Consider the following 12,222-nt stretch of genomic DNA (forward strand, 5'->3'; position numbering starts at 1 on the left):
AGATCATACTTTGCTCAGAAGATCAATATGGGCAGTTGTACTCACCATCCTTGCAAATGGCTCCCATTTGACACATTCCTAAGTCTAAGAGATACCCACTGGGGCAGCTTGTACAGTTCTTAAATCCTGGGCCATTGCACGTCAAACAACTGGTATCACATCTGTGAGAAAAATGTACAAATTTTAATCCATTCACACATGCACAGAGGAGGGTGTGTTTATTAGCGACCTCATAATGTCTTTAATTATCCCTCTGAAGATGACACAAAAATCTTTACTCACAAAAATTGCTAGGTTTGATGACAGGTAGACACTGTGATTTTAACAGGTATGGTGCATGTACTTGAAATTGAAATATTAGTTTAAAGGTTTTAAGGTGCCCCAGAGGCAAAGGAGCAAAAATGTCAAAGATAAGCTGGGTTAAAGCTTCAGATCAGTGCCCACAGGTACATGTTTAAACCTAGTGTTATGACATATTCTAAGTTTTCTTATTTTCTTATGAAGGCAGCCATAAAAAGAATTTAGGTCTAAAGGGGTAGGGCCCCTTAGGCCGAGGGGGCAGATCCACTTACTTTTTGCAGGATTTGTATCCGTTCTCTGAAGAGTGGTCAAAGTAATAGCTGATACTGCAGCTCTGCACGCATCTCCCATCCTCCATGAAGTAGCCCTCTGTGCAGTTAATGCATCCATCAGCTCCTGCTCCTTAAAAGCAAGACAAACACAGGAAATGAGAAAACCTTCGTGGATTCTTCTTTAACAGTTTGATAAAATGGTATCCATCCGCTATAATTTTAAGATTAACAATTTACTATTCATGCTTTTTCTTAATTTCCTTGGGAAAAAAGCCTTCCCAGTTAAAATGGAACCTCTTGTCAAAAACATCGGCTCTCTTTTGAAAGAGGAGATATCACTGGGCTGTGTAAGTTTCTCAACAAGGACAGGATGCTGGTGATTACTTGACTTTCAATGAGAATACATGCACAATTATCAAAGAGAAATACACTTCTCCAGCATTACTTTAAAAGTATCAAGTGGGTTGTATGAGTGACAGCTAAAACCAGAAAGAAAAGCAAAACCAGAACAGGGAGAATGAATAAAAGAACTAGGGAAGGTACCAGCACAAGTGGCGCAGAAGCGGTGGCAGGGCTGGCAGTTCTGGCCATTGAAGTATCGTCCATCTTCACAGGAGACAGAACACCGGGATCCCTGCAGGCTGGAAGAAGCAAAAAGGGAGCTTGAAACAGACTGTTGTGATCATGCCAAAGCGTAATGACTCCCCAAACTCCATATGTAACAGATGCAGTTTCCCTCGGAGGCCAGTGGATTTGGCAAAGCTTCAAAGCAGGGGAAATAGCCCGTGTGCCCTCTTTTTTTCCCCTCTCAATGCTTCTAATGCTTCTCTGTGCCTCCAATGATGTCTGTAGCATACACACGTGCTGCTAGACTTTGGGGACATTCTCCTTAATTTGTTAGACTAATGGGCACACTCCTGCTTTGCGCCACATCTTAAGACCCAGAGCTTTTAAAAAGTATTTGATTGAGAAAACAATCACACTGTCTAACAATATGCCTAACAATTTAATATCCAGACTTACTACATAATAAAGAGTTATTTCATGATTACAAATGCAGTACAAACACATTGTAAAATGAATTATGACGAATAAAAGTGTACAACCATCCTGTCCAACCCAAAGCTCAAACTCTGGAGTAGCTGTTCTAATTTTAAGTGTTTCTGATTTTAGTCTTCTGTGGGTTCTCATCAAAGTAAGATTTAAAATACTTTTGCCTCTATTTCTTGATTTATTCATTTTAAACACTCTAATGAAAAATTTATCAAAACTATCTAACTGTACTGCTATTTCCCCAGTCATCTTGACTTTTCTTTGTTATTATTTAGTGTTTCTGGGAGTTATCTACATCATATTAAATACTCTATTTAAATTTCTATTTATCTAGCAATATGAGATAGTATCTAATGAGTTGCCAGAATGTCAAATGAGAAATGTATATTTTTCTCTCTAATTTCTGTCAGCTATCATATTTTTCACAGTCTATAGGTTGATTCTTAAAATTGAAAATGAATACAAAAAATTTACTGTATTTGTTTGGGCATGGTGCTTACACCTGTAATCCCAGCACTTTGGGAGGCCATGGTGGGCAGATCGCTTGAGGCCAGGAGTTTGAGACCAGCCTGGGGAACACAGTCAGATCCCATCTCTACAAAGGCTAAAAAAAAAAAAAAGGAAAAAAATAGCCAGGCATGATGGTGCCTGCCTACAGTCCCAGCTACTCAGAAGGCTGAGGCCAGAGGATCACTTGAGCAAACTATGATCAAGCCACTGCACTCTAGCTTGGGTGACAGAGCAAGACTCTCTTTAAAAAAAATTACAGTATTTAACATAAAAATATTATGGAATAGTGTGATTGGAAATGTAGTGAGAAAATATAATCCTGTGTTACCACATCAATGAAATGAGAAGATGAGCATCTAAACAGGGCTAAATGGTTTCTTATTGTCTTAAACTCTTTGCTCCAGTTGATATTTGACTGCTTTGTATGTGGATAATGCTAATTAAAAAAAATTAAAATTTATTTTCTCTATGCTTCTAAAAAAATTTGGAAAATACAAAAACAAAGTTGAAGAAAAGAGAATCCTGAATAGTCCCCATTAGCATTTTAATTTATTTCCTTCCTGGATTTTGTGCATTGATATATTTTTTCCCTGTTTGTTCTTCGCCACTATTCAAAAATTTACAAGTCTCTTGAGGCAAAATGGTCAACCCTAGAAGCCCTTAGAAAAATGCAAGGGGCCTCAAGGAGACTAAGGGCAGCTAACTAAAAGTGGATTTCATTCACAGATCTCCTCACTGGCCAGAGAGCACGCTGTCATTTAAAAAGCCAAAAGAAAACCCCGTTCCCTTTCTGTAGCACTAGAAAAAAGGATATTGCCTTAAATGGATCCGTTTGAGAGGTATAAGGAAAACCAAAACACTTATCAAAGTTAAAAAGATGCCTTTTTTTCTAATACAGGACAGCACTTCTTTGTGAGGTTGGCATCTGTTCAGCAGGACACAGAGGTTGCACTGTGTGGAGAAGGAATGAGCTAAGGAGAATGTGTAACAGACAGCAGTCATCAACCCTGAAGCTTTCTGCTGCATCCAAAATACAGGTACTGCGAGGCTAACGCACCTGGTATTGTGAACACCTCTGTTCTCTCCATGATAAACTGGCCAGGTTAGACCTGTGCTCTCCAACATAATCTGGCACACGTGGCTACTGATCCCTTGAAAAGTGGCTAATAAGGCTAAGGAACAGAATTTTAAATTTTATTTAATTTTAACTAAGACTAAATGTGAAAAATTGGCACTTGATTCTACTATTGGCAAAAATTTGAGTAAGTTTGGAGCAACTCGGCTATATACAATTTTCTTTTTCAACTATAAAACCTAACTAAAGATCAAATGTTTCTCATAAAAACAGTTTTGTCTGAATTTAGATGTGTTTTAAGAGTAAAATACATATAAAGATTTTGAAGACAGTACAATGAAAAAGAATGAAAAACATCTGATAAGTTTTTTTATGTTGTTGAAATGATAATATTTTAGATATATTAGGGGAATTAAATCTTTTTACTTCTCTTAATGTGGTTACTGGCATATTTAAAATTACATGTATGGCTCTCATGTTTCCATTGGCATGCACTGGTTTAACATACCCTAGAAAATGTTCCCTAAGAAATAATTTAAATCATCTTTTATTTCTCATGAACCAATTATGTGCTAGAATAGGTATTTTATAAATGCTATCACAGTTAACCTTTATCATAATCCAGCAAAACAGGGATTATCATCATTTTATGGAGGAGAAAATGAAGGCTTGGAGTAGTTGAGTGATTTGCCCAAAATCACATAGCTAATAAGTAGCAAAGGAGGATGTGAGGCCACATCTGCTTGCTTTCTTTCTGGTTTTTTTTTTTTTTTTTTTTTTTTTTTTTTGAGACAGAGTTTCGCTCTTGTTACCCAGGCTGGAGTGCAACGGCGTGATTTCGGGTCACCGCAACCTCCGCCTCCTGGCTTCAAGCCTCAGCCTCCCCAGTAGCTGGAACTACAGGCGTGCACCACCATGCCCAGCTAATTTTTGTATTTTTAGTAGAGACGGGGTTTCACCATGTTGACCAGGATGGTCTCGATCTCTTGACCTTGTGATCCACCTGCCTCGGCCTCTCAAAGTGCTGGGATTATAGGCGTGAGCCACCGCGCCCGGCCTAGTTTCTTTTTATTATACTGCTTTGCTCCTTCTCCAAGGAGAATTAGGTGGGTGATTCTCAGTACTGAAGTCTTGAGATGAAAATTGCCAAGCAAGTAAATACTGAGTGCATTTATGGGGGTGGGGAAGAAGACATAAAGCCATAGATAATTAAAATCTAAATGAAAATGATGCTCCGATACTGGTTAACGGTGAAGAATGTACCTGCGTGGAAACTGCCTGGACCATGCCTAGTTTACCTCCAATCTCAGGTGGAAATAAAGATACAATCAATACTTAAAGAAATCCAGTGCAGCAGCAGAGTTCTAATTCTATATACAGCCACAGTCCAACTCCTCACTAAATGTAGAATGGTCTGACTTTCCCTACTGAGATCAGGAGGCTACCTAGTTAATCTGAGCTGTACGTTGCTCTCTTAGACAGCCGACCAACTACTGAGCTTTAGCAATGAGCAAGTCATCCATTCAAGGAAAACATCTCCTGGTGTTAAATCTATGTGCATACCATAGCATAATGGAACCAAGCCTGAGGTACTTAAGATAAGAGAATGGTTGGGTATTTAGAGAGAAATAATAAAGATAAGAGAATAATTTCCAACCATCCAAGGAATGAATCAGGGAGATTAAATATAATTCATTGGTATTACCTGCACAGTAATCCTTGACTGGCACAGTGCAGGTTAAAAAGCACAAAGACTCCCTCTCAAATGGCCATTTTTATTGACTTATATCTGAGCCATCTTTTCTAAAGAGAATTTATTTGGTTTATAACCCTTCTTTAGCCAACACAGCATCCCATTTTTCACATATAATAGTAGAGATAATGCAAACAGCAATGAAGTGCTTGAATGAGAGTCAACCCAAGGGTAGATCATCAGAGTGCTATTTATTAACATTTTTTCATTTTATTTACATTGAGCAGCTCTTTGGGCTGTGTTACTTGACAAAATCCTTCACTCTCTTACCTTAACCCATCCCTACATTCTGTACAGTTATAGAATTCAGTACACGTCTTGCAGTTTTCACTGCACTTCCGGCAAAGATTTTTCTCTGTTAAAAAAAAAAAGAGAGAGAAAGTTATAAATCAACTGGTCAATTGGATTCCATAAAAGCATCAGAGATGTTCTAATGCTTGCTAATGTATGCTATAGTACCCATGGCCTTGAGTAGAAAATTGCAGGAAGAGCCCCAGAATCACTATTTATTATCATTTCTCAGCAAACCAAGTACAGACAGGAACTGGAACACTGGAAAACACCTTAGATTTCTCTGCCATTTTGCAGACAAGAGAATGATAGCCTAGCTAATTCTTAGTTGAATAGTTTATAGGCCTTTCTTTTCTTCTTCTTCCCAGTCTCTTTCCCCAGCATGGTTTCCTAACTTCCAACAATGCAAATCCCACTCATGAAGCTGGGACATCATCACTACATAAGGATTGAAAGGCAATGCCTGAGGCGGAGGAATGGGAATGTATACCCCCATGCTCATTGCTTTTAGGACTACTCAGTTGAGCTGAACTAGAGAAGGGAATCTACATTTATGACTGCAAGGTAAGGATTGCTTGTTTCTTACATTGTTTATTTTAAACATTTAGTGTCTTGCACTTTATAGCAAGACACTAAAATAACTATATGTTATAATTCAAATAATATCTATATTCTGGAGAATAGAAATGTAACATTTGTACAAATATACTGTGAATAGCTGCTTTCCTAGTTAATACCAGGTCAATATTGAAAAAAATCGGCAAATTTATGGTTGTTTTGTGGAGGAAAATAGTGACTTGGCATATTAAGGAAGGCCTTCTACCTTAGACAAAATTTTGCTGAAGTCTTGGTACCCGCTCTGATATGCAGGTGGATTATATCCATGTGAATGTGTAGAACTGAATGAAGCTTTCTTCATGGGCTTCCATCTGCTTTTTAAATGTTCACATTCTTCAGGGTTCCATAGAGAAACACAGCTTAGTGGATCCCTGCAAGAACTTGCTGGATCAAGTCTGAGCCTCTGAGCATGAAATACGAAGCCCTTACAATAGCCATCACATGGTCTCCCTCACTGTCTCATGGATAATACTGCACATGCATAGAATCTTAGCTCAGATGACCTAGATTTGCATTCTGCTTTTAGCACCTCCAGTGGGCAAGTTCAGGGTCTCTGTTGTCTTGCTCATTAAATGGAGATTACCCACCTTTCCAGTTGTCTTGAGAAGTTAAATAAAATTAATTATTCAAGAGAACGATATGAACTATTAAGCACTGTAAATGTGTTGGCAGTAATTATTACTAGTCATGATCATATGTGATCATGTACATAAATGGACTCATTAGAGGAGAAAACTATAACATAAGGCAATTACATAGAGATACGCAAACCACTTGTATCAACACTTCATGGTAGCTGAAGTCATAGTTTGAACACCTTAATTATCCACCTTCAAGGCTCTGAAAACAACTGACTCTCAATTACCTTGGTTCCGTCATACAACATTCTAGAATAAAATTTCTTTTCCAAGGCTCAGCCTTCTTGATAGAATTTTGACTTTTTTTCCCCCACGAGGAATACTGCGTATTCCTGTGGATTCTTTATGCCCCCTTCTCTCTTCCAGTTTCTCCTTTCTCCCTCAAGGCAAAGTTCATGTTCTAAATTTTGGGGCAAGCAAGAACCATAGCGGAGTCCCCACCCACTGCCCTAAAGGGTAAATTGAGAGACCGTCTCTGCCTCACAGAGACGTGCACTTTGAAACCAGAGACAATTTCACTTCTTAAGAAGCAAGAGTATTCACTTCAGATTTCTTGTCTGATTTTATTTTAAACAACTCTCGTTCCTTTAAACTTGAGTTTTCTTTTTTTCCCCTAAGGTTGTGCAGAAACATGAAATTTCAGTGCCATTATATACTATGGTATGATTTCCTTGTTAAGAGAATTATCCATAGCTCAGAAATGAAGTAAAAGATAACTGCAGTCCTGTTCAGAACCACACTAGAGCACTGTCTCATAGGTTTACCTTAAGACTATTTAATTCTCTAGGGGAACATACCTTCCTCTGTTTCCTAATGATGGCTGATAAGGGCCCAAACTCTGCGTTAACGCACAGATGTTGTTAGGTAAAGTTGCAAGTTACTTCTATTCATTAAAACAAAAAAACACTCCCCCAAATTCTACATGTATTGCCATGTAGAAAATTATTGAATTATTTCATTGTGTTTCCAACTGTGCCTTTCCGGGTGGACTGCGGTACCTGATCACCTTTCAGCCCTGTTTGTCACCTTGCAAGTTCCCTCATTAGTGGGTTAAGCAAGTCTTTGACAAATGTTCATTCCACTCTTAAAGTCATATTTTTTGAACTTTTTAAAAGTATATTTTGATATCATACAGGCCTGGTGTCTATTTGGTGAGTGTGCAGAAAAGGGGCTTGAATGTTGTCCTTCACAAGTCTGCTTGTAAGGTTGGCCCATGGCTGGCACATCTGGGAACTTGAATTTTGGTAGGGTTCCCACTACCCTGAAAAGAGTGGCTCACTTTGTCTAAACTGTTTGTATAAACGATATGCTTTATGGTGAACACTTATTATTTTGCTTTGAAGAGTTTGGAATTTTGGCATGTGTCAGGTCTGACCAGCCCCCAGTGACAATCCTGGGCCCTGAGTCTCTAATGAGGTTCCCTGGTAGACAATATTTCATGTATGTTGTCACAAATTGTTGCAAGGGGAACTGAACATGTCCTGTGTGGCTGAACTTTGTCCCATATGCCTTTTCCCTTTGATGATTTTTTGCTGTAATCTCTCTTATCTGAGTTTGTAAGCACAACTATATCCTGAGCCTTGTAAATATTCCCAGCAAATCACTGAATCTGGAGGTAGTGTTCAGGATACTCTGACAGTTACAGGCATTTTTACATAAAGCTTCTAAAGGGTTCTCTTAAAATAAATGAGCTAGATCCTGTTTGTTATGAAGCACAAGTCCACATTTCAGAAAGAGGACTATCCCTTCCGAGGTCACTCAAATGAAAACCCCACATTTCTTCGCTAAAATCCAAATATTTGAAGTGAGCTTACTGGTGTCCTGATATGACCCATCAGGGCAGTGAGTAACACAGCTGTTGATTTCTTCATTCAGAAAGTATCCATATTTGCAGGACAGGCACTGGTCACCATGGCTCCCAAAGCAGGACTCACAGTTGGGGGCACACTTCCTGCAGCGCTTCTTGTCGGCATGGTAGTGGCCGGGGGGGCAGCTGGAGACACAGATCCTGCATTGTGAAGCAATAAAAGAAAGTGGGCAGCATCACGAGCAAACCAGTCCTCAGCATTCTCTTGGAGGTGCTGAGCAAATGGCTGAGCTCAGCCTCCAAATCACTCTTAAACCAGGATGCCAACACCACATCCATTTTGTTTGTTAAATTTCTTCCAGCACAGGGTGCTGAAATAGCAATGCAGTTACCTAATACCAAGTCCACCAAAGACTTGTCAAACCATTTCCTGGTTTGCATCTAGTTAGTTCTTAAAAAGGGACGATGGTTACAAAGAGGAAGGTTATGGTGGTGAATCAGAGCACAAGTATGTGGGAACCACCACTTTATTCAAAAAGGTCCCTTTAATAATGTGTGACTTCTATTTTCGTGTGTTGTCATATGGATCCTGTATGTGAATGTTTGAGTGGTGGTTGTAGGCTGTTGTCTAAACTAATACAAATATTAATTTATGTTGTGTATGAGAACACTCAAAAACTTCCTTATTTGCTTATAATGGAAGGACAGAGCTTTATTTATCCATTCAGCAAATATTTACGTGTACCAACTAAATGTCAGGCATTTTTTTAAGTGCAGGAGATAGCAGAGGCTGTGAGATAGCCAAAGTCCTCCTTTCTTTTAAAGAATTTAAATTCCAGCCGACTTAACATGTCTGGGTCTGTCTGTGGGACTGGAATATGGAGGAACCATGGGGCAGCTCCACTTACTGAGTTTCTTCCTGAAGGAGGAGGGAGAAGGGGGGCGGGGCTGTGGGAGACTAGGCGAGGGCAGGATGAACTCTGATTGGGGCAGTTAGGATTCCTTGGCCCTGCCCATGGAAACACATCTGCACAGCTCAAGCAGACACCAGGGGCTCAGAAACAGAGTCTACCTCAGTATCCAGGGCAGAAGAGTGAGATCAAGCAGGACCAACCCCTTTGCCACACTGATGGCCTACGTGCTGGGGAATGTGGAAAAGCATCAGTTTTGCCTGTGCACTGACATCTTCGTGAAGCCATGGCATCAAATATCAGTGGGGTGGAAAGGATACAAAACTTGTGTGAGATGGGAGGAATACATTCAAGAGATCTATTGTCATCATGACAATAGGGTTAATAACAATTGATTGTATACTTGAAAATTGTCACCAGAGTAGTGTTTAAGTGTTCTGGCCACAAAAAAAGATAAGTATGTGAGCTAATACATATGTTAAATAGCTTGATTTAGTTGTTCCAAAACATACATATATAAATACCATGTGGTGCATTATAAATATAGGCATTTTTTACTTGCCAATGAAAAGAAAAAAAAGTACTGGAGGGGCATGTGCTTAGCTGCTCCCTCCACATTCCTCCAAATGTGAGAGAAGACATTTGCAGTTTCACAACATAAATGCACATTTTGTGTTTTGTAACTCAACATAGTTTTCGCCATTCTGAATGACACAGGGAGGCAGTCAGCCTGCACAGCAGCCTCTTTTGTATGCTTAGTTCTGGTGGGAGAATAGTGGAAGATGCCAGCAGCCTGCACGCACCCCATGGGATTATTAGCCGTGCAGGAACTCCTAAGATGCCTGGGACATGCTGTGGAGATGTGATTTGGCCCCTCTCTTACCTGGTATTGTTCTTCAGCTTGTAGTAGTAGTGCAAACAGTCACTGCAGTGGTCTGGTCCTGGCCCGTCACAGCCAACCTCACTGCACTCAGGGTCGCAGGGACCTTTCCAAAAGATATTAGAACAATATTTGGGAAAATGATTTTAGAGCAGGTCAGCTTTACCTTGAATTTGGTATAAAATAAGACTTTTTTTTTTTTTCTTATGCAGCAAGTTTCTTTAAGACAGAGGAAGAACGGTCAATGTGGCTTTAGGTCCAGAGATGAACTCTTGACTTTTTTTGACTTTTGATTCTTAGGCAACCTCAATTGCCTAGGTATAAAGAATGTAAATCCTAGTCATGGCCTGGTTTTCAAAGCGCATATGGCTGCCTTGTGGGAGAGAAACATTTCAGAATTCAAATGAACTGTAGCAACTGGAAAAAACCAACTGCAATTAAGTGTGTGTAATAATAAAAATACGGGATTTGTAAAAAAGTGAGAAGTAGTTAGCAAAAAAGAAAAAAGCGTTATTATTTAATGCCTGGACTAAATAACCACCTCATTTAAGGTCATTAAAGCTACCGAATACCTCTGAAATACTGTGGCCGGAAAGAATCATCATTATGGCACCTGGCACAAGCTTATCAGCTTCCAGTCTCAGACACATCCTTTGTGTAGGATACAATTTTAAATGTATTATTATTTCAGATAATAGATTTAAAACTGTATCCTACACAAAGGCCAATGGACAATTCAACAAAAGAAAATGACATATAAATTTAAAATATGCAAGCAAGCGTAAAGGATTCCAGACCTGGGCTGAAAGTTCCCAATCTCTCTTACTACATTTTCTTTGGTATAGAACTGGAGAGAATACACAGTAAGAAAAAAAAAAAATGCCAGAAAGATAGAGCTATTTTGTGATTGATGAAAAACTTTCTAATGATATGGGCTAGTTATAGAAGTTTTTAATTCTCTTCTTTGTTCTCCATATTCTGGAATATTTGGTCTCATAATCTGCAAACTCTTTCCCACTGAAAATTCATATTTTAACTAGCAATAAATATATTTAATGAAATGTACAAATAGTCAAGGGTAGTAGAAATGTTTTGAACTCTACTTATTTTAATCAGAAGGACTTACTGTTATACCTTAGCTTCCTTGAGTCAATATGGGATTATGTTTCATAATTACTGAATCACAGAAACATTAAGGTTAGAACTGGGGTGGAATGACATAGGGAAAAATCTACAAATACCCTAATTTTACTGATGAGGAAACTGATTTTCCAAGAGTTTCAGTGGCTTGCCCAGTATCGCATGGTGAGGAGAAGGGATCAACGTAGGTCCTGACACCTAGGTAAAAGCTTCCTGCTTAGAGGTAGCAAATCATGTACTAAGGGTGACTTCTCCATCTGAATGGAAATAAGTCATTTCAAAATGCTGCAGCCTTGAATATACTTCTGATTAACTGCAAGTGTCATCTGACAACCTGCTTATTTCTATTTTCCCCACAGCTTCAAATTGATCTCTAAATTCCATAGCTACTGCAACTTGGGACATTTTAGCCGTCTGCCATCATACACCAGAGGAGTGGTGTCTCTGCTGCCTATGGACTGAAGTTCAGCCAGCTGTGATCTCATAGTCCCTGGGATCCAATGAAGCGGTAAGGGGATCTGGTTATGATAACGCCATCTGTGCCTCTAATCATCTGGCAGACTTCTAAATGAAGGTGAAAAAATCACAGCTCCAAAACCAAACATTTATTGTTTATATTTGCCAAAAATGCTCTGTATGGCAAGTTCACATGCTATGCTGATTCTTCTATCATTGTAAACTGTCCCAGATGCAGTTTAGCATTGTAGGTTGCAGGATAATCATGAAATCATTGTCTTGGTTCTCTCATAAGTGCCAATGTTGATGTTTTAGAGATCTAATCAGAAACACTACAAGATGTATAACTGTTCTGAATCTCAATATTCCAAAATTTGAATGGGAAACATTACCAAAATATGAATAAAGAGTAACAGCTTACTATTACACTGTTTTTTGGATATACTTTCTCCTATCAGAGAGAGAAGAAGACAAAACGGTTTGCTAGTTAAAATATAAATAGTAATGCTACAGGCTCA

General features: G+C 39.0%; 1 protein-coding gene across 3 annotated transcripts in view; it reads right to left on the reverse strand.

The window, feature by feature from the left end:
• The window catches only part of PCSK5 (proprotein convertase subtilisin/kexin type 5), a 472,843-nt gene that overhangs the window by 173,125 nt on the left and 287,496 nt on the right, over window positions 1-12,222 (reverse strand). For all 3 annotated transcript variants that reach the window (XM_064361641.1, XM_064361640.1, XM_021669251.2), the window contains exons 15-20: window positions 10,112-10,214; window positions 8,325-8,518; window positions 5,234-5,318; window positions 1,116-1,213; window positions 573-702; window positions 46-161 (exon numbers count right to left, since the gene is read on the reverse strand). In XM_064361641.1, coding sequence (XP_064217711.1) covers window positions 46-161; window positions 573-702; window positions 1,116-1,213; window positions 5,234-5,318; window positions 8,325-8,518; window positions 10,112-10,214 — 726 coding nt within the window. The remainder of the gene's footprint in view (window positions 1-45; window positions 162-572; window positions 703-1,115; window positions 1,214-5,233; window positions 5,319-8,324; window positions 8,519-10,111; window positions 10,215-12,222) is intronic.

This window comes from Aotus nancymaae, unplaced genomic scaffold, assembly GCF_030222135.1.
Source record: "Aotus nancymaae isolate 86718 unplaced genomic scaffold, 86718_ANA_hifiasm-v0.15.2.pri h1tg000041l, whole genome shotgun sequence".
NCBI lineage: Eukaryota > Metazoa > Chordata > Mammalia > Primates > Aotidae > Aotus > Aotus nancymaae.